At 34.2% G+C, this 27,395-nt stretch overlaps 1 protein-coding gene across 7 annotated transcripts in view; it reads left to right on the top strand.

Annotated features, from left to right (window-relative positions):
- ZC3H13 (zinc finger CCCH-type containing 13) overlaps window positions 1–22,882 on the top strand; it is a 79,611-nt gene extending 56,729 nt beyond the window's left edge. For 4 of the 7 annotated variants that reach the window (XM_079137884.1, XM_079137882.1, XM_079137883.1 and 1 more), the window contains exons 12-20: window positions 1,410–1,493; window positions 1,847–2,402; window positions 5,911–6,014; window positions 6,359–7,570; window positions 8,561–9,076; window positions 12,537–12,689; window positions 14,462–14,662; window positions 17,526–17,689; window positions 22,038–22,882. In XM_079137884.1, the coding sequence (XP_078994010.1) occupies window positions 1,410–1,493; window positions 1,847–2,402; window positions 5,911–6,014; window positions 6,359–7,570; window positions 8,561–9,076; window positions 12,537–12,689; window positions 14,462–14,662; window positions 17,526–17,689; window positions 22,038–22,208 (3,161 nt within the window). In that variant the 3' untranslated portion in view covers window positions 22,209–22,882. The remainder of the gene's footprint in view (window positions 1–1,409; window positions 1,494–1,846; window positions 2,403–5,910; window positions 6,015–6,358; window positions 7,571–8,560; window positions 9,077–12,536; window positions 12,690–14,461; window positions 14,663–17,525; window positions 17,690–22,037) is intronic. The other 3 variants (XM_079137886.1, XM_079137885.1, XM_079137887.1) reach the window with 3 other exon arrangements.
- The last annotated feature ends 4,513 nt before the right edge of the window (window positions 22,883–27,395 follow it).

Genomic DNA, 27,395 nt, shown 5'->3' with positions numbered 1-27,395 from the left:
ATATAACAATTATAGAGATAGAGACAGGAAAAGAAAGATTTTCTGGAAATGAAATTGATAGTACTTAGGAATAACGAGATGTGGATAATTCAGAGATTGCCAGCTTTAACAAATAGGTTTGTCATTATTTAAGGAAATTTGTGAAGGAAGCACATCTTTGAACATATTTTGGAAGAAAGGGAAGATAGTTTAGAAATGTTAAGAGTAGTGCTCTTATTCTTTCCATTTTCCTTTGAAGTAAGGGACAATGCCATTTTGTATATGAGAAAAGGTTTTATTTGTCTAGAAGGTGTCTGAGTAAAGTAGTCTATTCCTTGGTATTGCTTTATTCATAAATTTTGAATATGAATTAATGTAAGTTGCAGTGTTGAATGTTTCAGGTAATTTTGTAATTATGATTTGGGTTATGATCCCTAAATTGAGAATTCAGATAATCTAAAACATACATATATAGCATTCTGAAAATCCAAATTGTGATACAATAGAACCACCTTAATTTAAATTAGTTTTAGCAGAAGTAAAAAGATTTTAGGAAAACTGACTTTCTAGTCCTAAAGTCCTAATGCAGCTACCATCTCTGTAATTGGAAAGTCACCAAAGTCACTTCTGGACCATAATTTATGTTTTTTAAGAAGAAAGGCAAGAAAAGACTAAATAGGGTTTCATTTTGTCCTAGCTTTAAAATTCCTTTTTATTCTGAATCTATAACCTCTAAATAGTAACTATTGAGAAGTCTTAACTTTTTCATAGCATTAAGGGAGGGATATTTAAGCTACTATTTTGAATCCTTCTCTGGAAATATTCCAAAATTATTCTGCTTAATAAGTTGATGTTAGATTGTTCCACTTACTAATCTGTTGGATGTATTATAGTTTGATCTTTATTGATTAACTAATAGACATATTTGTATGGTTCAAAAATAGAAACATCACAATAGCCTAGATTGTGCCACAGTAGTTGCTTTAAAAAAAATGGCTCTTTGGAAAAGTTCATGCCATTCTTTTACACATTTTTTGATCCCAGCCTAATTTTCTTGCTCAAGTGATTGTTTAAACAGCATGTATTCATTTCTCTGTGTTTATGTGATTTGTGTGTAGATTGGAAAATTATATAAAATGTAATTGAGATTCTCATTTAACATCTTAGGACAACAGCTTTTCATCTGAGTGATCATTTATATGATTAAATAAAATTTTTATTAGCAGTTAGTTAATTATAAATTTATATCACTGATATGAAACACTTTTTACATTTGATTGTTCCAAGATTGTTAGCCATCAGTACCCTTAATTCTAGTTTAGTTTTGTTCTACAATATTTTCCTCACATAATAGCTGCACTTTGATGTGTATATATTTTGGCCTGAAATTAGAGGTGTGACTTACGAGGGAAATTTTTTTTTTCCTTCAGCTCCTATGTTCTACACCTCCTGCTGCCCCTATCCTTTGCCACCAGTGTTCTCAGGTCCTGCTGGGGGGACAGAGAAGATCAGAGGTGAAGGGTAGAGATGGCAGAAAGCGGGGTTGGAGCAGTGGGCTGGAGGTAGGGTAGGGAGCATGCAGAGAAAGATCAAAAGTGGATCAGTGGGAGGGGGTTGGGGGTTGCTGGGGAGCAGAAACATGGTAGTTAGAGGGCAAATGAAATATATGTTTAAGAAAATAATTTTTAAAGGTCTAGGGGTGATTAATATTTGGATGGTTAAATTTAAAGTAAATATAGTACTTGATTTATAATTTGTTGCCAGTGTGACCCATATATACACAGATAAAATTTAAGATTTGCCATGCTGTATTACCCATAGATTATCTATTAAATTAATCACTGACAAAACTTGATTTTCATTGTAGATCAAAGACCAAGCTCACCAATTCGACATCAGGGAAGGAATGACGAGCTTGAGCGTGATGAAAGAAGAGAGGAACGAAGAGTAGACAGAGTGGATGATAGAAGAGATGAAAGGGCTAGAGAGAGAGATAGGGAACGAGAACGAGACAGGGAGCGGGAGAGAGAGAGGGAACGTGAAAGAGATCGGGAAAGAGAGAAAGAAAGAGAACTAGAAAGAGAGCGTGCTAGGGAGCGGGAGAGAGAAAGAGAAAGAGAAAAGGAAAGAGAACGTGACAGAGAGAGAGATCGTGACCATGACCGAGAGAGGGAAAGAGAGAGGGAGCGAGACAGGGAAAAAGAACGGGAGCGAGAAAGAGAAGAGAGAGAGAGGGAGAGAGAGCGAGAAAGGGAAAGAGAAAGAGAACGGGAACGAGAAAGAGCGCGAGAAAGGGATAAAGAACGAGAACGTCAGCGGGACTGGGAAGAAAAGGACAAGGGACGAGATGACCGCAGAGAAAAGCGAGAAGATATTCGAGAAGATCGTAATCCAAGAGATGGACATGATGAGAGAAAATCAAAGTAAGAACGATATGAATCAATTTTGTAAGTTAACATTTCAGTAAACAATTCATAAGTTTCATTTAATGCTTTTCAGTGTGCCCTTAATTTTCTATTAAATCTTTATCTTCTGTCTTTTTTTGTTTCAAATTTATTATATATAAATATAATGGTGTAAACTCTTTAATTATCTAGAAAATAATTTTTAAATTTTATTTTTTAATCCAGGGTTTATATAAATTAATCTGTATTAGTCTGTTGTCTATTGTTGTAACAAAATACCAGAAGCTGGGTAATATATAAAGAAAAGAAGTTATTTAGCTCAGAGACTTGAATGTGCAAGATCAATCAACCCCATTTGTTGAGCCTCTGGTGAGGGCCCTCTGGCTCTCTTAAAACACAGTGAAGAAGAGGAACCAGCACATGCAAACAGGCCAAATGAGAGGATGGCCTGGCTCTGAACTGACTCATTCTGAGAGACCAGCATTCGTTTCTTTCAAGGGCAGTACCCCCAGTGACCTAATCACCTTGCACTAGGCCCCACCTCTTAAAGGTTCTCCTCAACACTGCCACATGGAGGACCAAGCCTCCATAACATGAACCTTGGGGAAACAAACCACACCCAAACCATAGAATACTTTCTTATTTACTATACATTTTTTATGGCATGTGAACCTTCTTGACTTGCTAGAGACTTTGCCTTAGCAGGAATCCAACATAAAAGTGATTGTTAGTGAACTTGTGTCCTATCACATCTTCCTGATAACTAGTTAATGATGTTGGCTAGTCACCAAGAGATACTCCCTATGCTATTCCTGAGTTTCTTACGCTTGCATATATGGAGTCACCACCTCTAGCCTATAGGAAACATTCACAGTGTTATTGAAACTAAGAATTCCTGTAGTTGTATAACTAGAAGATGAGAGACAAGGAAGTATCCTCTCATACTGTGAAGGTATAATAGGTTATTGGGGTCCAAATATATTTTCTTGGCATCTCATAGAATATATGAGGGCATTTCCCACCTTCCTTCTTTATTTCTTTATTATCTTTCTCTCATCACTCTCACTCTCTCCTCACCCCACTCCCCTGACCCCCATCAAAAGAACTTATTTGCTCAGGTACCTGGGAAATTGAGGGTTAGTTTTGGTTTCTTCTGCTATGGCCATAACCAAATTCTTATAGCATTAGGAATGGTATCTTTCTACTGTTTTCCCTCTGTGCTGGTTCCAGTCTTTGCAAATTTTTCTCCAAATGATGCCCTGGTTGGGCTTAGGATTATACCTACCTTAGCACCCTCTCTGTGTTGGAACTCTCATTAGTGGAGGAGTTGAGAGCGATTGGCTAAGCCAGTTCCATCATTGCTGTTCTGAATTATGAGCATACAATTCAGCTCCAAAGTGGAACCTTCTTCTTCATCTTGGCTGCTCTTTAATCTGCAACCAGAATTTTCTGTAGTGTTCTCTCCATCTTACTTTCTGCTTCCCTCTCCCCACATTAAAAAAATTCTACAATAATATGAACTTCATATTAAAGAAACTTTCTTTATCATATGTAGGCAAACATACGTAATATTTCTCTTCCCTGGTCTGACTTCTGCATCTCTCTACTCTGATTATAATTCTCAAATCTTTATGTGTCTTAGGACAGGAATTGTAGCTCAGTGGTAGAGTGCTTGCCTCCCATGTGTGAGGCACTGAGTTCAATCCTCAGTACCACATAAAAATAAATAAAGGTATTGCACCCATCTATAACTAAAAAAAAAAAAAATATTTAAAATTAAAAAGAAAAACTTCATGTGTCTTTTCTCCACTTCTCTGCTTGTACTTCTCATTCTACTTATAATAAGCAATAGTTTTTTTTCTGTTTTTTCATGCCTCGTTAGCCATGAAAATCCGAAACTTTGGGACTAACCCTAGAAACTTAGAAGTCAAACAGACCAGTTAAATGATATTAATATCTTAACTATTTTGTTACTTGTATTTTCATCTCAGTCCTTTGAATCTATCCAGCACTTTTTTTTAAAACATCTGTTATGTAGGTTAGCTGAATTTACATAGTATTCATTTTACTCTAATTTTGTTTCATTGGGTATTTCCTTAAAATAGTTATAAATTATTTTTCTCATGCTTCAAATGTATTTTATTCTAGTGTATCAGTTATTTATTACTGTGTTAAATTGTTTCAGAAGTTAGTAGTTGAAAGCCAGCCATCATTTATTTGCTCATGATTCTGTGGATTAGTGATTTTACCTGGACTTAGCAGAGTAGTTTCTGCTAATCCTGCTTGAGATGACCATGTGTCTACAATTGACCTGACAGTTCAGCTGTGCCCAGATGATTCAAGGTGCCCTTACATTGGGGTACCTTATTTGTCCATTTGACTTTTCAGCATCTGGTAGTCTAAATTCTGTTTTTGTGTGTAATTATGGAGCATATCAGGAGAGCAAAAACAGAAGCCACAAAGCTTCTTGAGTCCTCTCCAAATTTGTACAGTGTTGCTTTCACCATATTCTTTTGTCATGTATCAAGTCACTAGACCAGCGCAGGCTTAAAGAATGAGGAAGTAGGTCACCTATTGATGAGAGAAGCTTTGGATAAGAAGTTGCACAAGCTGGGGCCCTGTGAGTTGTCACAGTACACTTGAGACTGCCTCCTTCTCCAGTTGGTCACTCATCTACATAAAGGAGCTGTCACGATGGAAGTGCTGCAGCATCTTCCTCAACTTTTGACCCTAATGTTTATAAACAAGGTTAATGAAAAATAAGTGGTCCAAAAAAAAAAAAAAAAAAAAAATGGTCCAGATGTAATGAAAACATAAGAAAATACTAGAATAATTTAAGTACCGAGATGTATAAATCAATATTTGTTTAAAACTCAACTAAGGAAAAAGAAATATAATGGACATATAAATTATTTACCTATCGTCAAGCAAGTGATTTAAATTCTAAGAAGGGAAAAGGAAGTTACTTTTTACGACGTACAAATAACATGTCTGGTACTGGGCTTGTGACAACTAATTTTTTCTCTGGTTTCAGATGAGAAATCTAAGGTTTGGTGACTTTAAGGAACTCACTTAAAGCTGCATAGTAAATAATGTGGCTATAAGTTGAACTCATAACTTTTTTATTCCAAGGATAATACAAGATTTTCTTATCTGTCTTCCATGCACAAGGCAATTTCTATAAGAAATTGTAAAATTGGTGAATGTTTATATTAGAGGGTACATTAATTTATTGACTTCTCCAAATTGTATGTTACCATTTTGCCGTATTTAAACCTGGCAATTTTCACTTGAGTGATTCTACATGAATAATGAAAGAAAGAAATGTTGCCATGTATTTTAAATCTACAATTTGAAGTGTTAGCAAATGAAGTAAAGAATCTTTATTAAGGACACCTTTTGTGTGATACAGCTCAGACAATATTGCTTTTCTGTAATTATAAGTTATAGTACAATATACAAATAAAAAACATAGTAAAGAAGTCTTCACCCTTTGTAATTTTATGCATTTGTTTGTCCAATTTAGAAAGCGCTATAGAAATGAAGGGAGTCCCAGTCCTCGGCAGTCACCTAAGCGCCGGCGTGAACATTCTCCTGACAGTGACACTTACAACAGTGGAGATGATAAAAGTAAGCACTGTCTGTTTTCTGCATCTCTGTATTCATACTCATTTGTAACTAGTAAACCATTCTTTGACACTAATTGGAACTGATAAATTAAGATTTTTGAGAAAGTTTTTTTGCTCTACTGCCTCAAAATATTTCCTTGTGACCAAGTATGCATTAGAAGTATAGTCATTTATCATAATGGCACTGCCTTTTCCTACTATTTGTAGTTAAAGCCAAATAGTAGGCCTTTGTCATCTTAAAAGTTTTCAAATGAAAAGTGAGTGATTGTCCAACTGTTATTTAAATGTAACATGCAATGTTTATTCACCTGGTGAACATGTTGTTATTTTTATCTTTTTGTATAGATGAAAAACATAGACTCTTGAGCCAGGTTGTACGACCTCAAGAATCTCGTTCTCTTAGCCCATCACACCTCACTGAAGACAGGCAGGGTAGATGGAAAGAGGAAGATCGTAAACCAGAAAGAAAAGAGAGTTCAAGGCGCTATGAAGAGCAAGAACTCAAAGAGAAAATTTCTTCTGTAGATAAGCAGAGAGAGCAGACAGAAATCTTGGAAAACTCAAGAACACGTACACAAGACCTGATTGGCCACCACCAGTCTGAAGATCGTGATATATCCGATCGAGCTCATGAGGAAAATAAGAAAAAAGCTAAACTTCAGAAGAAACCTATTAAGAAAAAAAAAGAGGATGATATTGGAATAGAGAGGAGTAACATTGAGATAACATCTGAAGATGGTCAAGTCTTTTCCCCTAAAAAAGGACAGAAGAAGAAAAATATTGAAAAAAAACGTAAAAGATCCAAAGGTGATTCTGATATTTCTGATGAAGAAGTGGCCCAGCAAAGTAAGAAGAAAAGAGGGCCACGAACTCCTCCTATGACAACCAAAGAGGATTTGGTTGAAATTTCCAATGATAAGGATAGTATGCTAGAGGATCCTCAGAAGAAAGAAGATACAGCTTTTAGTGACTGGTCTGATGAGGATGTGCCTGACCGTACTGAGGTGACAGAATCAGAGCATGCTGCCACCACTGCTACTCCTGGTAGTACCCCTTCTCCTTTGTCTTCTCTTCTCCCTCCTCCACCTCCTTTGGCTGGTGCCAGTACTGCTGCGTCTGCTGCTCTTGCTTCCACTCCTATTACTACTGCTACTGCCTCCTCCACCGCCATTTCCACCTCTGCAAACCCCACCAACACTACCAGTGCTACTTTTGCCAATGAAGAGTCCCATAGAAAATGCCATAGGACACGAGCAGAAAAAGTAGAGGCATCTCATGTGACCATAGAAGATGCACCACATCGCAAGCCAGTGGATCAAAAGAGGAGCAGCAGCCTTGGGAGTAATCGGAGTAATCGTAGTCACACCTCTGGCCGTCTGCGTTCCCCATCCAACGATTCTGCCCATAGAAGTGGGGATGACCAAGGTAGTCGAAAGAGAGTCCTGCATAGTGGCTCAAGAGATAGAGAAAAAACAAAAAGTCTGGAAATCACAGGAGAGAGAAAATCTAGGATTGACCAGTTAAAGCGTGGAGAGCCTAGCCGAAGTACTTCTTCAGGTAATACGATCTAGTCATTGTTTTTGTGTTAGTATATTTTATACAAATTACAATGCTAAAGTAATACCTAGTTACTTTTTACCACATGCTTTCTAATGTGATGGCTAAGCTTTTTTTTTTTTTTTTTTTTTTAATGGAACTTGGGGGAAAAAAGGCTTATTTATCCCATTAAATAATATCTCATGGGCTGGATATAGCGCAGTTGGTAGAGTGTTTGCCTTGCAAGCACAAGGCCCTGGGTTCAATCCCCAGTACCGCAAAAAAAAATAATAATAATAATAATAATATCTCACCCATTATCACTTTAAGACCAACATTATAACAGAGGTACATTCAGTGCTGTTAACAGTTTAATGTCGGGATTTTAATGATATGACTTGGTGAAAAAGCTATATGTACTCAAGCCCTATATCAACATCTGCAAATTTAACCTTCCTGATATCTTTCTTCAGCCAGTACTGCCCTTTTTGACCTCAGAAAATAAGGTAGGAGAGGAATGAGAGAGAAATCAAAGAATTAAGTATATTAATACCTAACCGTTTTATGTACTTACTTCAAGATATTTTTATAGTGGAAATAGACAAGGAAACTTTTTTTTTTATTACTTGAAATTGAACCCACAGCTACTCTACCACTGAGCTACATCCTCAGCCTTTTTTATTTTTTATTTTGAGATAAGGTCTCACTAAGTTGCTGAGGCTGGCCTTGAACTTGTGATCCTCCTGCCTCAGCCTCTAGTTGTTAGGTGTGCGCCACTGTACCCAGCTGACAAGGAAATTTTTAATTAGTCCCTTGAGAAAGAAATTTTTCCCTAAAATGAGTTATTTGCATATGTATGTAGAGAAACATTTATGTAGAATATACAGTTTATAGAGTATTGAATATATTGAGAAAATATGTGGAACATAAATTGTAACTTTAAAAGATCCTAAAATGAAGTAGTTTATTTTTATTTAGTGTTAATTTTTGTATGTGGCATATTTATTTTAGATCGCCAGGATTCAAGAAGCCATAGTTCAAGAAGAAGTTCTCCTGAATCAGATCGGCAAGTCCATTCAAGATCTGGATCTTTTGATAGCAGAGATAGGCTTCAGGAAAGAGATCGATATGAGCATGATAGAGAGCGGGAGAGAGAGAGGAGGGATACAAGGCCAAGAGAATGGGACAGGGAAGCTGATAAAGATTGGCCTCGGAACAGAGATCGGGATAGATTGCGAGAACGTGAGAGAGAGCGAGACAAAAGAAGAGACCTGGACAGGGAAAGAGAGAGACTAATTCCTGAATCTGTTGAAAGGGACAGAGATAGAGATAGAACTTTTGAGATTTCTTCTCAAATAGAGTCTGTGAAACGCAACGAAGCAAAACTGGAGAGTGAACATGAAAGAGACCTGGAAAGTACTTCCCGAGACTCTGTAGCTTTGGATAAAGAAAGAATGGATAAAGAACTAGGATCTGTGCAAGGATTCGAAGATATGAATAAAGCTGAGAGAACTGAGAGTGTGGAAGGTGAGTGCCTTACTGATTTCTCTGTTACATTGTTCTATTCCTTTTCCAATTTCATGAGAAATAAATATTTTCTTTTGAAAGGTCATTCATTGATAGGCAAATTCACTTCATTAGGGGAAGTAGATTCATAAGGAAAATTCCTATGATACTAAAATATGTCTTCCACTCTAGTACAAATTTGGCTTACATAATCCTACTGAAATAAAAGAATTAGTGATTAAAATAAAAAGAGATCAAAGAATGAGGTAATCAGTTCTGTGTATGCCAGACCATTGAAATGATACATTGCTTAGATGCATTGTCTGTAGATTTTTTTAAAAATCTTTACAGACTACATTTTGATTCATTGTACATAAATGGGGTACATCATTTTGTTTCCATGGTTGTACACGATGATTCATACCATTCATGTAATCATACATGTACATAGGGTAATGAAGTGTCTATAGATTTTAAAGAATAACTATCACATCTTTTCTTAAATGTTAAAAATAAAATCACAAAAATTGAAATGACATTTTAGTTCAGAGAGGGATTCACATAACTATTAGTGGTTCCTGTTTTCTAGAGCAACTAAGAATAAATATATGAAATAATAGCACTTGCTGAAACTGCATTTAATGGCAGATCAACTGTAGAACCCTGCTGGCACTCCTCACTCCTAGAACAGGAACTCAGAGAAGTCAGCATCAACACCTTGGCCCAGTCTGAGCTGGTTTGGGGCCTGGGCTCTGTGGAACCTCACTCCACTGCCTCTACTTTTCACCCTTCACTACCACTTTGCTAGACAAACTGTCTCATCATTGGGTTAAGGGGACTCTAGCTTCATTTGCAGGAGTGCTAACACAGTGATTAGTTTAGTTATATTCAGTTATACCCCAAGGTTGTGTACCTCAGTACCATTTTTATTAAAGTAATATAAAGAATCTGTGGTAGAGCTGGGCTTGATGACACACACCTGTAATCCCAGCAGCTTGGGAGGCTGAAGCAGGAAAATCATGAGTTCAAAGCCAGCCTCAGCAATTTAGCAAGGCCCTAATCAACTCAGCGAGACCGTGTCTCTAAATAAAATATTTCTAAAAAGGGTTGGGGTTGTGACTCTGGTTAAGCACCCTTGGGTTCAAACCTTGGTACCAAAAAAAAAAAAAAAAAATTCTCATGTGGAATTGTTTTTGTCAAGCCAAACGGGCAGGGTGTGTGTATGTGTGTGTGTGTATATATATAGAACAGATGGCATATTGAGATATCTATTTAGATAACTAAGAGGTGTTATAAACAATGGATTTAACTATAGCTCAAATGTATTACATGGCCGATAAAACTAATAATAAAATATTATTGCCTATGTACTATCTCAGAATATTTGCCTTCAGTATACTAGACAAATTGACTCATTCATTCCCATTCTCTAGTCCTTTTTTGTACCTGAACCATTTCCTGATAGACCTTTTCCCTTTTATCATTTCTTCCTTACTCATACTTTGTCTCAGTTATTTCCTCTAGGAAGCACCTCTGCAAAAGGCACTTTTTCAAATTCCTATAGCACCTTGTTTGTACATCTTTTACAGCATTCCCATTAGCATTATAATTATTTTTCATTAATTTTCTCCCCATTGTACGGTACTACTTTTTAGGGACCAGAGTTTTTCATTCGTAATCATCAGGGATGCTTTAAATGTCTGATGAAAGGAAGATGTGTTGTGTCTGTACATGTATGCCCCACATCTTACTCCTTGGTGAATTATAGCCTAGGTTAATAGGGGTGATGGTCCCCCTAAGAATTCTACTGGAATTTCTCTCTTCCTGAGACTGTCTGTTTCTGGTGTCAGTGCTTATATCACTGTTCTGAAATAACCTATTTCCAAGCACCAAGATTATGATTTTTTTAAGTTTTCTGTATGATAGCATCTAACCTATAGTAAAATCCACTACTTTTAAAAACAGACACCTCAATATGCTGTTATACCTATTTTTGTTCTATTTGACTTAACAAAAACATTTCTATTCAGTTTTTTTCATATTATGTTTTCATCTCAAGTTTAAGTATAAATAGCATCACATCATGAGCCATGATTCTGATGGAGGTACAACCTTGGGGTATAATTGAACTAATCGTAATAGCTCTCTTATGTGTCAGTGTCCCTCATCCCTAAAATGTTACCCTCTTTTTATTTGCAACTACAGATAATGCAGCATAGAAATTTACAGGTGAATCATCTACTATGTGATATATGTATTCACATATATATGTATATCACATATAAAAATGAGTTGAATAAGCTTAAAAATTTAAAGTGCTATTATATATGTTTAGATGTATATTTATATAACCAAGTTATTAAAATTGGTTGCCTTGGAAATGAATTGGTGGGGATATAGGGAGGTTTTTATAGAATTTAATAGAATAAAAATCAGAATGATGAGAAACATTTCATTGCCTGGTATTTTATTTGCTGCACATTCAAACCCATGCATCATAGTGTTGTGGTTTGAAAACAAGAGTTGTAGATTCCATAAAGTACATGGATTGCTAGTAGAAACATTGAATGTACTCAGTAGTTAGGGTAGTAAACATAACTAACTCACTGGGAAACAATGTTCAGCATAGGTACTAGTTGAGAAAAGTTGATACAATGTATACTACTGATACCAGCAAAAATATTTTTAAGGTATTTCATAGCATTCTTCTAAAATCACATTCATTAATTAGAGGAAAATGTGGGGATAGGGAAGAGAATTAATGATACTTTTTACCTCAGTGCTAGAAAGTTCTTTCTATAATGAGTGAAATATCATGAACTAAGATTTAAGTTTAAAATATCTCTTTAGAGTAAGTTTGCAGTGAACCAGTCATGTGGTGGCACACACCTGTAATCCCAGCTACTCAGGAGACTGAGGCAGGAGAATCACAAGTTCAAGGCTGACCTGGACAACTTTGCAAGACCTTCTTTCAAAATAAAAAAGGTTCAGAATGTAGCTCAGAGGCAGAATACTAATGGTGGTTCAATCCCCAGTTCCACACCCACACCCCCCAAAAAAAAAAATTGCAAGTTTTTTTTAAGTAATGAGTTTATATAGCTAAAGAAATTATCGCAGTCTTTTGAAGTTAGAAGATTTTTCTGAATGTGAAAGTTTTGTTGTCAAAAATTAACAAAATACACATAATCAATATTATTGTATTCATGGTAGCTTTTTATTTCTGATATCTTAATTGTGAACTTATCTGAGATTGCTGTTCATGTTGTGTTCTTATCACTAAAAGTAAATTTAACTAATTAAATTTTATTTTTTAGTTTTCTTTTGAAACTATGGAGTGTTTGACTAGTTTAAAAATATAGTTTTCTGTTAAAAAAATGCTTTTCACATTGTTATAGTATGTATAGCCTTTACCTTTTGGTTTGACTTGGTCATTCCTTCCCTTTAATACTTTTTTATGACATGAAATTAATTTGTGTATTAGCAGGAGATGATGAATCCAAGTTAGATGATGCGCATTCATTAGGATCTGGTGCTGGAGAAGGATATGAGCCAATTAGTGATGATGAACTAGATGAAATTCTGGCAGGTGATGCAGAAAAGAGAGAGGACCAACAGGATGAAGAAAAGATGCCAGGTAATCATTTGCAGAGGTGGTTGAACATAAGAATTATCTGGGGATAATTTATGGTAGTAAAGTATTCTTTGTTTTCATGCTATAAAATTTTGTATGAGACATTTAGAAATTTCCCCTTTATGTTTTAAGTAAGGTTGAAAGATCAATAAAAAGAAAATTATAGTCTATATGCCTGATAATTTTTAACTGGACATTGGCTCTGCAAAAGGCTCATTTGAAAATACAAAATTGTGCTGGGCATGGTGGTGCATACCTGTAATCCGAGTGACTGTGGAGGTTGAGGCAGGAGTATTACAAGTTTAAGGATGTCCTCAGGAACCCTGTCTCAAAATAAAATATTAAAAGTGCTAGAGATGTAACCCAGTGGTAAGGCACCCCTACGTTCAATCCTCAGTGCCAAAGAAAAGGAAAAAAAAAAGGCAGAAATATAAGATTTCCTTTTTAGAGTTTAAGATTTATATTGTATGATGTGGAATCTAACTAAATATTGATTTGCCTCCTAGTGTTCTACATGGTAGATGTACAATGATGCTTCTCAACTGTGGTGCGATAAGCCAACTTTTTGAACAGCCATTCAAAAAAAGTAGTTGAAATTATATTAATTATATTTGAATGTATTTGTAACTTCTTTGTTTTCTAAATTCAGTAATTATTTTTTTACTTATTGCACTTCGTACATTGCCAGAACTTACTCAAGTGACTGTCCCATGAAACATCCCTTGACATTCTCATTGAATCGTATCAATTTGTGTCTGAATGTTCCCGACCTTATTTTTTTTTTTTTTAATCATAGTGAGGGTCTGTACTTGGTCTATGTAAAATATTTTTCTTTAGTTGTAGATGAACTCAGTACCTTTATTTATTTATTTTTATGTGGTGCTGAGGATTGAAATAGGCGAGCACTTTACCTCTGACGCACAATCCCAGCCCCAAAATATGAAATTTTATTTTGATTTTTCTCTGCTCTTATATTTCACAAATTTTCATACTAATATAGAAGATATAATTGTTATCTTTGTCATTTTCTGGTATTAGATATTACTAAATAGAACATTATTATATTTCTTTAGCTGTTCCTTTTGGACGGATGATTTGCTCTCACTGTTAATAATAGTCACTGTCTGATCCTTAGAGGAATTTCATAATTAATTATTACCTTTAAAATGTACGTGTATGAGCATTTGTACAAACTAAATATGCTCCTAGATTTAATCCTTGACAGGATTCTCTTACCAAGTTTCAAAACATCAGGCCTTATCTTAGTGAAATAATGGAGTTCTTTCATTGGAAGTCTCCCATTTAATTTTTCAATCAGTTATTTTCTAGGGTTCGGTTAACTTACCTGTTCTCTTTTGATAGAGAGTTTTGAGATTCTAAATATTCATTTTTATAAGAAGACGTTCATTTTAAGAAAATGATTTTATTTATTTATGTGTTAAGGCTGTGTTTACTTGATTTATGCAGTCATTTGCATGTAACAAATCCATGACTCCCTGCATGCTTTAAATTATCTCTAGATTACTTCTGATACCTACTAAAATGTAAATGCTTTGTAGATTGTTGTTAGACTATATTATTTAGGGAATAATGACAAGAAAAAAAAGTCTGTACATGATCAGTTCAGACTTGTTTTTCTGTATATTTTTTATCTGTAGTTAGTTGAATCCACACATACAAACCCATGGTTACCAAGAGCCAACTCTATTCCTCTGTAGATAAGACTTCTATTTTTTCTGATGTGAAGAAAAATGTTATTCTTTAACTTTTTACAGATCCATTAGATGTGATAGATGTGGATTGGTCTGGTCTTATGCCAAAACATCCAAAAGAACCACGAGAACCTGGGGCTGCACTCTTAAAATTCACACCTGGAGCCGTTATGCTAAGAGTTGGAATTTCTAAAAAGCTGGCAGGTTCTGAGCTCTTTACCAAAGTCAAAGAAACGTGCCAGAGAATTTTAGAAAAACCCAAAGGTAATTCCATTTTACTTTAACTATGTCATGTCTGCTGTAACTATTAGGATGCTATTGAAAAGAATTCTGTTTAGTTATCATGTAGTATTCACACTATAGGAACTTTGTTGTTGTTGCTGTTTGTTTTTTAGAGCAGTCATTTATATTCATTATTTAGTTCTCATGATCAAAATTCCTTTCTTAATGTATTTTTGAGGAAAACTTTTCCTACAGAAAAGTTACAAAAATAATAAAATAAACTTTCTGTATTAAAATTTAACAAAGGACTTGCTTAATGATAAGTAAGACCTGAAACTATGAACTGTTTGTAAGAGGAAGGTTTGATTGTTGCTTAAGAATCAGACCTTTCCTATTTTTTGGTGCTGTGGTGGTAGTATTACAGATCTGGGACCTTCTGAGAAACTGAGGCAGTGTGAAGACACCCCCTTCAAACCCTGACTCTTGCAATTAAGTCAGAAAGATTTCAGAAATGTTGCTCTGAGTAATAGGAATGGAAGTTTCCAGAGAGGCCCAGGGTGACATCAGACTTTAAAGTCCCCACTGTCATGGCAACTCTAGGTCACCTTGGCCCATCCTGACTGGTTCTAATTGAATTCTTAACCATACATTCTTACAGATTTTATGGTTAGGAGGAACTGTTCTTATCTCCCAGAGTTTCAGGATCTGGTCACAAAAGTCTCCTCCTTCACATAACTTGGGTTCCTCTTATCCACATTATTTTGGGCCTGCATTTCTCCTGCAGTGAACAGGTAGTTTGCTGAGGAATGTGACATATATATTCTGTCCACTGAAGCCAGACAGAGCTGCAGGTAAATTCCTTCTTGAAAAAGAAAGCATGGTAGGGGTCAGCAGAGTGTTTCCATTTTATAGAATTATTTTCTTAACCTGTGTTCCCCCATTTACATATGTCTATTCCCTAACAGTGGTACTAGAGAACTGATAAAGGATGCTGAATGTATGTTTCATATGGAATGGGACTTAGTTTTGTTTATTTCTACATCCAGTGTCTAATTTTCTCTTTATACTAATTATGCATTGCATATACCAATGCCTGACACATAGTAGGTACCCAGTACCATTGCAAAATAATTGATACTCATGTTTGTATTCATTTGGTCTGTTCTAGTGCCCCAACACTGAAGAGAGTGTATCTCCATGCCAATTATTTTGCATCCTTTGTTTTACTTGTCTTCATTTTGTGTTTATAGTCTGTCAAAACTATGAAAAGACTGGAAGTTTAGCTATGTTATACTCTAAAGAAGTTTACAGGAAAGCCAGCCTCAGCAATTTAGTGAGGCCCTAAGCAACTTAAAGAGACCCTGTCTCAAAACAAAAAATAAAAAGGGCTGGGGATGTGGCTTAGTGGTTAATCACCCCTGGGTTCAGTCCCGAGTACCAAAAAAAAAAGTATACAGGTTTCCTAGTCTTTTACATATGTTAAAGAAAGTGTTTTGCATCTTGTCTGAAAACAGAAGGCAAGGATGCCAGGAATACCAGTAAAAATCTGTCCTATATAGGCTGGGGTTTTAGCTCAGAGGTAGAGCACTTGCCTAGCATTTGTGAAGCACTGGGTTCTATTTTCAGCACAGTCAATCAATAAAATAGATTCATCAATAACTAAAAAATGCTTTTTAAAAAAATCTGTCCTACTGAACAGTTTTCAAAAAAGAGTGTGGGCTCAATGCAGATTTAATTTGTGATTATAGTGGAATGGAGTACGTTTTTGTATGTGTATATGTGAATACCTTTGTGTATATGCGAATGCCAATGAGTACTTGTGTGTGCATGGGTGTGTGAGAGAGAGAGAGAGAGAAACAGAATCGTCTGAGGAATTACCTTATTTTTCCTTTAAAGTATCTCAGCCCAAATATGGAGATTCTGATTTTGTAGGTCTGATTGGTATATTTTTAAAAACTCCTCAGATGATTCAAATAGACTTCAGAGTTTGGGAACTAGTTTTGAGTTAGTTTTTATTTATTTATACTTATATAACTATCAACTAGGTACAAACCTCTTTGCAACGTATATTATATAAAAGTAGTTTCTTGTTAATTTTCTAATTTCGTTGCTTGTACTTTGTATCTCAGAAAATCCAAATGAATTGTGTAATGCAACTTTGTTCATTCTCTATCAAATGTGTCTGATTTAGATTTACTTTGATGCTATTTACTGCTTTCCTTGATGGAGTCTAATTAACAACCTGTTTGATAATGTCTTAGAAACAGAGGCATACTTGATGCTTTTGTTACTCTTGACCTTTTATTTGGTACTGATTGGTCCTGTTTTGTTATTTTTACTTTTTAATCCAGTAAATTTTTATCAAATATTTTCTTAATTCTTCTGTTTTTAAGTGTATGTTTTGACTTAAAAATGTGTTTTTACTAATTTAATACACTGTCTCAAGTTTTTATAGTAATTTACAGATAATCTGACTAATCACTTTTTTCTCTGAGTTGATTTTTTTTAGAGGTCACATCTTGGGTATTATATTTCAATCTCACTATAATACAGTGCTGAAATCTATAACTCTAAGTAGTTGATGGAAATCAACATACTGAATTTGATTTCAGAAATTCTTAAACTTTTCTTCTCACAGTCAGTAATCAGAGTCTACATTCTCCCCATGTTTGCTTTTCTTTTATCTTAAATAAATTTAAAGCAGCTGTCAGAATATTTATGTTTGTTTAAAACCAGCCACATACTATATTGAAGGTCCTTTACAGAGAATATATTGCCTTTAATGTAAAATAATTTTCACCGGTGTTGCTAACTTTGATAAGTCATAAACTCAGCATTCACTTAAGCCATTGATAATACTTTTCTACTGTAGGAAAACTTAATACACGTTTATTTGTATTGAAAGATGCAGACAATCTATTTGAGAATGAATTGGGGGCTCTCAACATGGCTGCATTGCTACGAAAAGAAGAAAGAGCAAGTCTTCTTAGTGATCTTGGGCCATGTTGTAAAGCACTGTGCTTCAGACGGGATTCTGCAATTCGAAAGCAGCTTGTTAAAAATGAAAAGGTACTATTATTTCCTTGGGAAAAAATACAAAGTAAATAGTATTAATGAAATACTTTTCATTTGATTGATTAACAATGAGAATGCAGTCTTGAGTTTTGTTGTAAGTGTGGCTTTGTAGTACTTTTACTTCCATAGCATTGATCAATGATTGTTTTGAAAAATAATTATTTGTTCAAAACTTCATGCATAAAAAAGTTTAAAATATTCCTTCTAGAAAATGTTTTGCATAAGTGAGAAGCTTTGTTAGAGAAGCAGGCATATTAGAATGTATTCAAATTGAAGATCAAAAAACAAAAATTCCCAGATACAGAGGTGAGAATATTTATAGGAATAGTGCTTATGAGAATGCCAAGTTGGAAGAAAGGGAAATAAATGAAAGTTATTAAGTTTAAACATTTGCTTGAGAAGAATAAAGGAATTGAGAAGTAAGAAAAATAAAAGAAGTTTAGATATGGAAGGGAATTAAAAACATCTTGGGCTTTTTAAAGTTAGTAAACTGGCCTTAAAATCCTTTACTTGTCAAAAAAATAAACAGTAAACTGGAAGTTTGACTTTTGAGGTGGGTATGATAGGCATGAGTAGTATGACAAAAGAAGCTAATCCTAAAAAGTTAGAAAAACATTAACTTTTACTGACTCTTTGTAGGTGCTATTGGCAAAACATAGAATTATCTTTGAATGTATAACATTACTAAAGAAAAGGCTGTTTCATTAAAGAAAAATACTTAGGTTTTGGGGGGAGTATTTAATTATAAAAATAAGAAAAATTAAAGCGAAAACAGATATGAAGAAGAGACTTTTAAAATATTAAATTGAGACTATATAATCACCAAGTCTTCCCTGCTTAAAGACCTACTTCAAAATTACTTTTGACAATTGCTTCAATCACTTTCTTTTGCCCCTCCCACTTGAACACGTAACTTGGGTCTCCTTATTTTTTTACCTAGGTGCCCATCTCTCCCTGCAGCCTTTCTCAGCTGACCATTTCTCTGAGAGAATTAAACTCCCCATACCCTGAACATGTGTGGAATAAATCACCTTCTCTTTTATGCACCTAAAATGATACCAGTGACCCTCTTTGCTATTAAATTGAAAACTGTTATTCACATCATTTTCTGTCTGGTTCAGATAAGGAATGTCAGTTGAGAAAGACAATATGGCTTACAATCTCATTAGAATCCTATTGCTTTTATTTATTTATTTATTTATTTTTGGTACCTGGGATTGAACCCAGGGGTGCCTAACCACTGAGCCACATCCTCAGCCCTTTTTTATATTTTATTTAGAGATAGGTCCTCACTAAGTTGCTGAGGCTACCTTTGAACTTTTAATCCTCCTACCTTGGCCTTTGCAGCCCCTGGGATTACAGACAGGCACCAGGTGTTACACCGCCTTAGTTCTTCTAACATGCCATGGTGCTCCTCAAAAATTTTAATAACCAAAACACCCCTGAAAATTTCTCATGGCAAATCTTTGTTCAGAACCGTATAATCCTTCAGTACAAGGCACAAACAGTTAATATTTGACACATTATAAAAAGTTTTAATGGCACATTATAAATGTCTGAAATGATTCTTCTGAAGGAAACATTGCAAATTTTCAGATTTTTCAGTGTTAAAAATATTAGTACGAAAGCTAAACGAAAAAGACACAACTAAAGAAAAATAATTACAGGTTCTATACAGTCTATGCAAAATACTAAGAAAAACCTTTAGGTTCTATGATTATAAAAGAAAGGTACATAATAGGACCATTCACCAGGGTAAGTGGTAGACTCTTACCAGATGAAAACAGTGGAAAACTGTTGACCCCATATATTGGTATCATCTTTTCTAAGGAGAATGAATTTTAAAACTTATAATTTACAGTGTATCTCGGGAGAAATAGGTGACAGATACAAAGAGAACACATAGCTGTTGTAAATTAATTTAAATCTCAGTGTTAAAGAATTAAAAGGAGTGGGCTGGGGAGACAGCTCAGCTGGTAGAGGCTTGCTTGCAAGCACAAGGCCCTGAGTTTGATCACCAGTACCGCAAAAAAAAAAAAAGAATTAAAAGGATATTCAGAACATGTAACAAACCGAAGAAGGAAATAATAGAACTCAATGAAATAAAAGAATTAGAGAAAATTAGTGAAAACAAAACTGGTTCTTTGAAAAAAATTAATAAAATTGATAATTCATTACCCAGACTGACAAGGCAAAAAAGAAAATCCAAATGATAAGTATCAGGAATGGAAATAGGGATATCACTACAGATCCCACAGGTATTTTAAAAGATAATAAGGGGATACTAAAAATAAATGTATGCACATACATTTGATGATTTAAAATAAATGGATTGAGTTTCATAAGGCCACAGGCTACCAAAAGTTACTCAAGAATAGATAACCAGAATAGTCTTTAATCTATTTTTTAAGTTGAATTTGTAGCTAGACCCTATAACTAACATAGTAGTTAATGTAATAGTTCATGGTGAAGGTTGTAGCCAGTTCAGTAAGGCAAGAAAAAGAAAGGGCATATAGATTGGAAAGGAAGAAATAAAGCTATTTGTATTAGTAGATAGAACATGATACCTATGTAAAAAATTTCAAGGAATTTACCAAAAGAAAAAGAATCCTATAACCAATTAGTGGGTTTAAGAAGGTCATAGGAAACAAGGTCATTGTACAAAAAACAATTATAGCAATGAGCACGTAGGCACCAAAATCTTAGAAACAGATGTAGCTAAAGAATATCATGCTAAGCAAAGCCAGTCCCCAAAAACCAAAAGCTGAATGTTTTCTCTTATATGTGCATACTAATTAACAATGCACATGAAAAGATGTTTAACATCATTAAATATAAATTTACTACATGAACTAGAAATTCCATTACTAGGTATTGTCTTAGGTGAAAACTTATGTTCATATAAAAAGCTATACACAAAAGTTAGTAGCAACTATATTCATAATCTCTAAAAACTAGATACTCCAGTGTTTTTCATCTGGATAATGGATGAACTGTGTCATAGTCCATACAATAAGTTTACTAGTTGTCACCAAAAAGTATCACACTATTGATACTGTTAACAAATGGATGACCCTCAAAGATATGCTGAGGAATGGAACTAATCTCCAAAGGTTATAAACTGTATTCATATAATAGTCTAGAAAAGGCAAAACTATAATAGAGGATGTGTCATTGATTGCCAGGGGTTAGAGTTGAAAAAAGTATATGAATACAAAGGGGGCAAGCAAAGGGAGTTTGAGTGATAAAACTTTTCAATCCTAATTGTCATTATGGTTACTTGAATCTATACATAATTTGGCCTCATAGAACTAACATAAAAAGTTAATTTTACTGTACCTCAACTTATACAATAAAATGTTTTATAAAAAAGAATATATGTGTGTGGGGTACCATTGTGCATGTCTGTAATCCCAGTTACTTGGGACGCTGAGACAAGAGGATCACAGGTTCAAGGCTAGCCTAGGCAATCTAGCAAAATCCTGTCTCATGAAATTTTAAGAATAGGGCTGAGAGTGTGACTTAATGGTAGAACACTTGCCTGGCATGCACAAGGCTCTGGGTTTAATCCTCAGTAACATACACAGGCATATACATAAAGAATACAGATGTGAGCCAGGAACCACTATCACTGATATTTGAGGATTCTAAAAAAGAAGAGGAGTGCTGGTAGTATTAAGATCTTACCCTTATTTCATTATGCACACAGTTAGGGATGATTCAACAAAATTTTGTGACAGTAACTTTCCAAAATGCTAATGTTACTTTACGTTACAATAATATATACATTTTAGTGTGTGGTAGTACCCATATATTGCATGACCAACTGTCATTATTCAGCTGGAGCTCAGCTGAATATGGGACATAAACTCTTACAAAAGAAAAATGGAAGGAAAAAAGCCATATTTCTTCCCTTCTTTAAGTTTTGTCAAATAAAAAGATTGAGTTAGGGTGTAGCTTTATAGAAAAGATTTTATTCATCACATGAAGAAAATAATGCCATTCAATAATAGAATTTTCAGTGTATTTTTTTTTCTTTTGTTTTCTGTCATTAGAAATGATGGAGTAAAAACTGCTTGATTACCTGTCAGGAACTGCTGAGAGAATTTCTACATTAAGCAAGAGATTAGACTAGGTGCTCTCTGAAGTTTTCTTTCTTTTCTAAGATTCGTTGTGTCTGAAACATTTGTAATTTTGCTTTTAAATTCAGTAAAGCTAGTTAATAGCCATTCAAAATATATAACTTTGATATTTTTGGTAAAGGTTAACCTCTCTGTCCTTCCTATTATCAACTAATAATGTACATTTTTTTTCCTTATTTGTTTTTGTTTTCTCCAAATAGGGTACTGTAAAACAAGCTTACACAAATGATCCAATGGTAGACAATGAATTATTACGATTGAGTCTTCGGTTATTTAAGCGGAAGACTATTTGCCATGCCCCAGGACATGAAAAGACTGAAGATAATAAACTATCACAGTCCAGTATCCAACAGGAACTGTGTGTGTCTTAAGACTGAACTTCATTATGACATTTTGGCACTATCTTCCTTCAGCAGTACATATTCTTTTTCAAAGTTCTTTGGTTTGACAAACGTTACTAGTGGCAAAGGCAGAAAAGATTTATCAGCCATGAAGTAAAGAAGAACTTTGACCTTTAGAGACACTAGTTTTGGCTAACTTAGGATTTTACATTAATTTTTATACTGTACTTGATACTCATGCAGAATAATGTGAAAGCATCTAGATTTAGTAGTCTGTACCTTTTGTTAAAACTGAAGATTTTGGAAAACGGTCGTCACTGGTCTTCCAGCTTATGAATATTTTTTATGAAATGGAACCACTGATTTATATTCTGGATCATCTATACAGAAACTATGATTTTATTCAGAAACAATGTTCATCAAAGTAATTGCACACATTGTGCAACACCATGTCGAACAGAACATTTGAAAGGGAATGCTGGTCTAGCATAGTGTGTTTATAGGCAGATCTCTAGAGGAGTAAGCCAGTTTTTTTTTTTTCCTTTTAAAAGTTCTAAAAAAATTACTTCATGGGTCTTTGATTTTTTTAATGTGTGTGAATTGTTTGAGTGTATATTGGATGTCTGTATTCTGAATGCTTTTTTGTTGTTCGTTTTCAGAGACTGTGTATTATTTTTATTTTTAATAAATGTACCTTGCCTTTCCTTGTTATAGATTTACTTTGCTCTTCATTAATTTTATTCCTTATGTTCTGAAACATTTATCATCTACATTACAACTTTGTGCTTCAAATATTTTCCTGCTCGTGTCATTATTGGACAATTGGACATAGTGTGATTAAGTGTTGAGGATATACTTCAAATGTAGCTAGTAACACTTGAATTAAACTAGTAGTTAACAAAGTTATGTAATCTGAGGCTTAAAAATCTACCATTATATTCTTCAGTACTATAACTAACACATTATGTCCCATCATCATTTATATAGGACACTTATAAAAACCTATAAAATTATATAGGGTATCTATAAAATAGCACAATGTAAGTTTTTATAGGAATTCTATATAGGATGATGGGACATAATGGGTTAATTGTATTAAACTGCCTCCATCCTATACTATGTAAAATGAATTTACTTTTTAAAAATTACAGCATACCTTCTTTGTTCTCTGTACAAGCTTAACTCATGAAGTGAAATCTTAGTAGAAAGACTTGAAATGGACTGCAAGCTGCAGAATTTGTGAGCAAAAAGTAGTAATAGTAATGATGATAATAAAGGAAACCAATAAAAAATGTTTTTCGATCATGTCCTTTCACAGATTTTTATCAGAACTATGAGCCCATGTTACCTGTCTCAGTAGTTTTGTTTCCTTCTCTCTAAAAGTTATGTTGTGACACCAGTGTGAATTTTTTGTTCATTTGAAGAAACATTCATTGTACAGTTAGTTTATATAATATACCCAACAAAGGAAATAATCTTATTTTCAAATGACTTTGAAAGCATGTATAAGAAAATCGCTAACAGAGAAGGAAAAAAAAAAAGGAATCATATTTTCCTGGTGTCCTTTTCCTTTAGTAAATGTTTTAAATAAAGAAAATTAAGACCCTAGAGAACGAATGCCTGATAGGAAACCACTTCCTGATTATAGTGGATAATATTGTTCTCTGTAGCATAAAGAGTTAAAAGTTCTTTAAAAAAAAATTAAATTGAAAGATTTAAAGTCTTAAAACTTCTGGTTCCCATAATTGTGGGATATGACAAAAATAATGATTTTTTCCATTTGTTCACTATGGAAATATTTAAAAAATTATTTATAGAATAAAAATTATGTAGTTAATCTGCCACTCAGTTAAATCTGTTGCCTTTTTTATTTTGAATTTTTTGTTATATTGCAAAAGAAAATTTAAAAACTGTTGATTGTTCACTTGGTCACAATATTCAGAGCTTCACGTTCCCAGTGGAAATGTACCGTTAAGTCTTAATTTTTTTTAATTCAATCAGTCTCAGCATTGCTAAGCATTTATCTAAAAAGTTTTTCTAAAGCAAATCTTTTTATAGGATTTCTTATTAAAAACTCTTGGATCATAATTAAAGTCTGAATTGAACCAGTGTTCCTGCAAACATCTTTCAGTCTTTAAATTATTTGCTAGTACACCTAAAGGTTCTTCTGTCTCATAAGTGACAAATCAGGTTTGTCCATTTGCCATAATTGTACAAGTGGATTCAAGCTATTGGAGTTGTCTGAATAAAGAAGGAGCAAAAGTATGTTTGTGATCCAAAATAAATGGGAGTTAACACATAGATGATTGAGTCAGCTGTTTGATACTTTTTTGGCAGCCATCCTCCCCATTTAGTAAAAGAATGTACTGACAGTAGTTAACATTTATTTCACAAAAATTTATGAGTGTATCTAAGTAATAATATGCTGAAAAATATGACCTGGCACTTCTCTAACCTGAACAGTGAATGCAGGTCATCCTTCTCCATTCTATTCTATGAGTACATTAGGATTTTGCGATTTTGTCACCTTGCACATTTTTGGCATCAGCTGAGTATCCCACTTTGTTCCTTCCTATCAAATTGAGTAAGATTAAGGTATATGGTAAGTATTGTTCATGTTTTTAAACCTCACAAGAAGAGCTGCCAGCTCAAACTCAGCTTGCTATTTAAAAAGGTTTATGAATCATCAGTGAGATGTTTCCTTTTACTGATTTCCCTAACATTATATAGCCATATTTTAAAATATTGTATTTAAATTTGAACTTGGACTTGCTTTATTTTGCTATCATTTTTTAAATCTCTATATAATAAACTCCTTTATTCATTAGTTTTGTTGATCTTTCCACTTGAGTATTTTGAATGCAATGATGTGTTCTGGGGGAATTCATAGTTTGAAAATTGAAACAAGTTTTATTAAATAACTTTCAACACGAATCTGTAGACATAATTTCCCAACTGTATTGGGCTTCTCTTCACTCAGATTTCCCATCATGCTGTCTTGGTATGTATTTTTAAGGGCTTTGTCATTTTAAATAGCTTAGGCAAAGATGGAAAGTAAGCAGACTTGTGAACAAAGTAATTCTAAGTTTTGCAGTGATTATAATGAAAGAAAAAAGGTGGGCATGAGAAATAACTAATGGAGGTTGGTAGGGTACTATTTTAGATTGTCAGAGAAAGTCATGTGAAAGAACTGAGTTTTTAAAATTTTGTTTGACATTAGTTACATTTAAATAGCTATATATGACTCATGGCTACCATTTGGGGCATTTGTCTAAATCTTGGCAAAACCTCTTGGAATATAGAATTTCCCAAAGTGCACATAAGATGAGCCCTTTCTGTTGTGACTTTTTAAGTTAATGTTGGGTTCTTTTCTGTATATGGAAAATGGTACTGACTTTTTACTTGCTACAACAATATAACATTTCCTTTCAGAATAAATGTAAAAACTAAACAATTTAAGTAGATCAGGCAGAACAAAAATTACTAATGCACAGACAACTGAGGTTTAGAATGTATACACTATATGAAGTTGGAATTTTACTTGAAAGCAGAATGCTAACAGATAATCACATCAAAAAGGTCAAACAGAAGAGAAAAAGGAATATAGAACAGGTCAGAAAAATTTAAAGCTTAAGTGTTATGTACTTATTGCTGTGGTAGTTGCCAAGTAGCAATTTTCTAACATCATTTCTTACACATTTATTAAAATTCTACTTTAACAACTTTTCCTACCCATTCTTTCCCCACTTATTCATTTGTATTAGAATGAACTCATGAATTCCTATTTCATTTTATGGTATATAATTCATTACTTGGTATCTTAAAATATCCAAGTTTTAGGTTTGTTAATTTAACTTCTGCATGTATGTTTAACAATACTAATATTTGGTTTTGCTTCTCTGTTTCTTTTGTATTTCTATTGCTGCTTTTTCATATTCTCTCCTCTCAGCTTGGGTATCTAATTATATTCAAAATTGTAGAAAAAAATTAAGGTCTAAGATGCTGCTTTCTCCTTCAGAGAGAGACAAATTTTGTTTGCTTCTCCCAGGTACTTGAACTCACTGTCAGATTTAGGATATCTTAAATTTTAGGAACTAGGGTTATCTGGATCACTAAGATGACCATAAGGTCTAGACTGACCTTATGCACAGACGCTCCTGACTTGCCCTCATTCCTTGCGTTCAACTTTGGGGTCTAGACCTAAAGTACAAAGGCTTCCAATAACCTCCATCCTTGGTGAATCCTGTGCTCTTATGTTTCTGTCTTCCCCAAGAGGATGTCCCAATGTCTGACCAGCTCCTTAGTTTCTTTTCATATTGTAAATTGCCAAGGCAAAATTAACCTCAAATATTTGACTTACCTCTGACTTTCCATCTTTATTTGAATCTTGGCACAGGAATTCTCTGATACCTTACTGGCTTTCCAATGTTCAAGCAGAATTTTTTAAATAGGCTGTTTGTTCACCTCAAGTTCTCCTTAGTGTGAGGGTTGATCTGAATTATTAACAAAAGAACAAGATTTAATGTTTTCTTCATTTTTATTTCTTTTGGATTTTTTGTTATTTTTTCAGTGCTCTCAAACCCAGGGCCTTGTACATGCTAGACAAGTACTCTATCACTAAGCTTCATCCCCAGACTTCATTTCGTTTTTATTTCTTTATTAAGTATGTCTCCCATGGTGTATATTTTTCCCATAACAGCTTTTCTGAGCTCATGCTTTTTCTAATTACCCCATCATCTCTTCCTTGATTTTTTTACATTTTATTTTGTCAATTTTCTTTATAGAGACAATTGAATCACTAGATTTTAATATTCATGGATAAATGTTTTCATCTGTTCTGCAAAATTTTGCAGGTGTGTAATTTTGTTTATCTGTAAATTTTTTCTAGTTTCTGTTCTGTTTGTTGTTGTTGTGCTGGGATTTGAACCCAGAGGCACTCTATCACCAAACTACATTCCCAACTCTTTTTATATTTTTATTTTGAGACTGTCTCACTAAATTGCTCAGTCTGGCCTTGAACTTGCAAACCCTCCTGCTTCAACCTCTCAAGTTGCAGGGGTTATAGGCATGCACCACCGTGTCCTGTTCTGTTAGTTTTTTTTGTTTTGGGGGGTTTTTTTTGAGTATTTTTATATCAGTGTTACAACAGTTTTTCTTAAGTACTTGATACTCAGTGATTTGCAGTGTTTGCATGTGCAGGAAATGCAGGCCATGGTA

This window comes from Sciurus vulgaris (genome assembly GCF_902686455.1).
Source record: "Sciurus vulgaris genome assembly, chromosome: 4".
Taxonomy (NCBI): Eukaryota; Metazoa; Chordata; class Mammalia; order Rodentia; family Sciuridae; genus Sciurus; species Sciurus vulgaris.
Note: the sequence above shows the minus strand (reverse complement) of the source record. Positions and strands in the feature narration are given on the sequence as shown.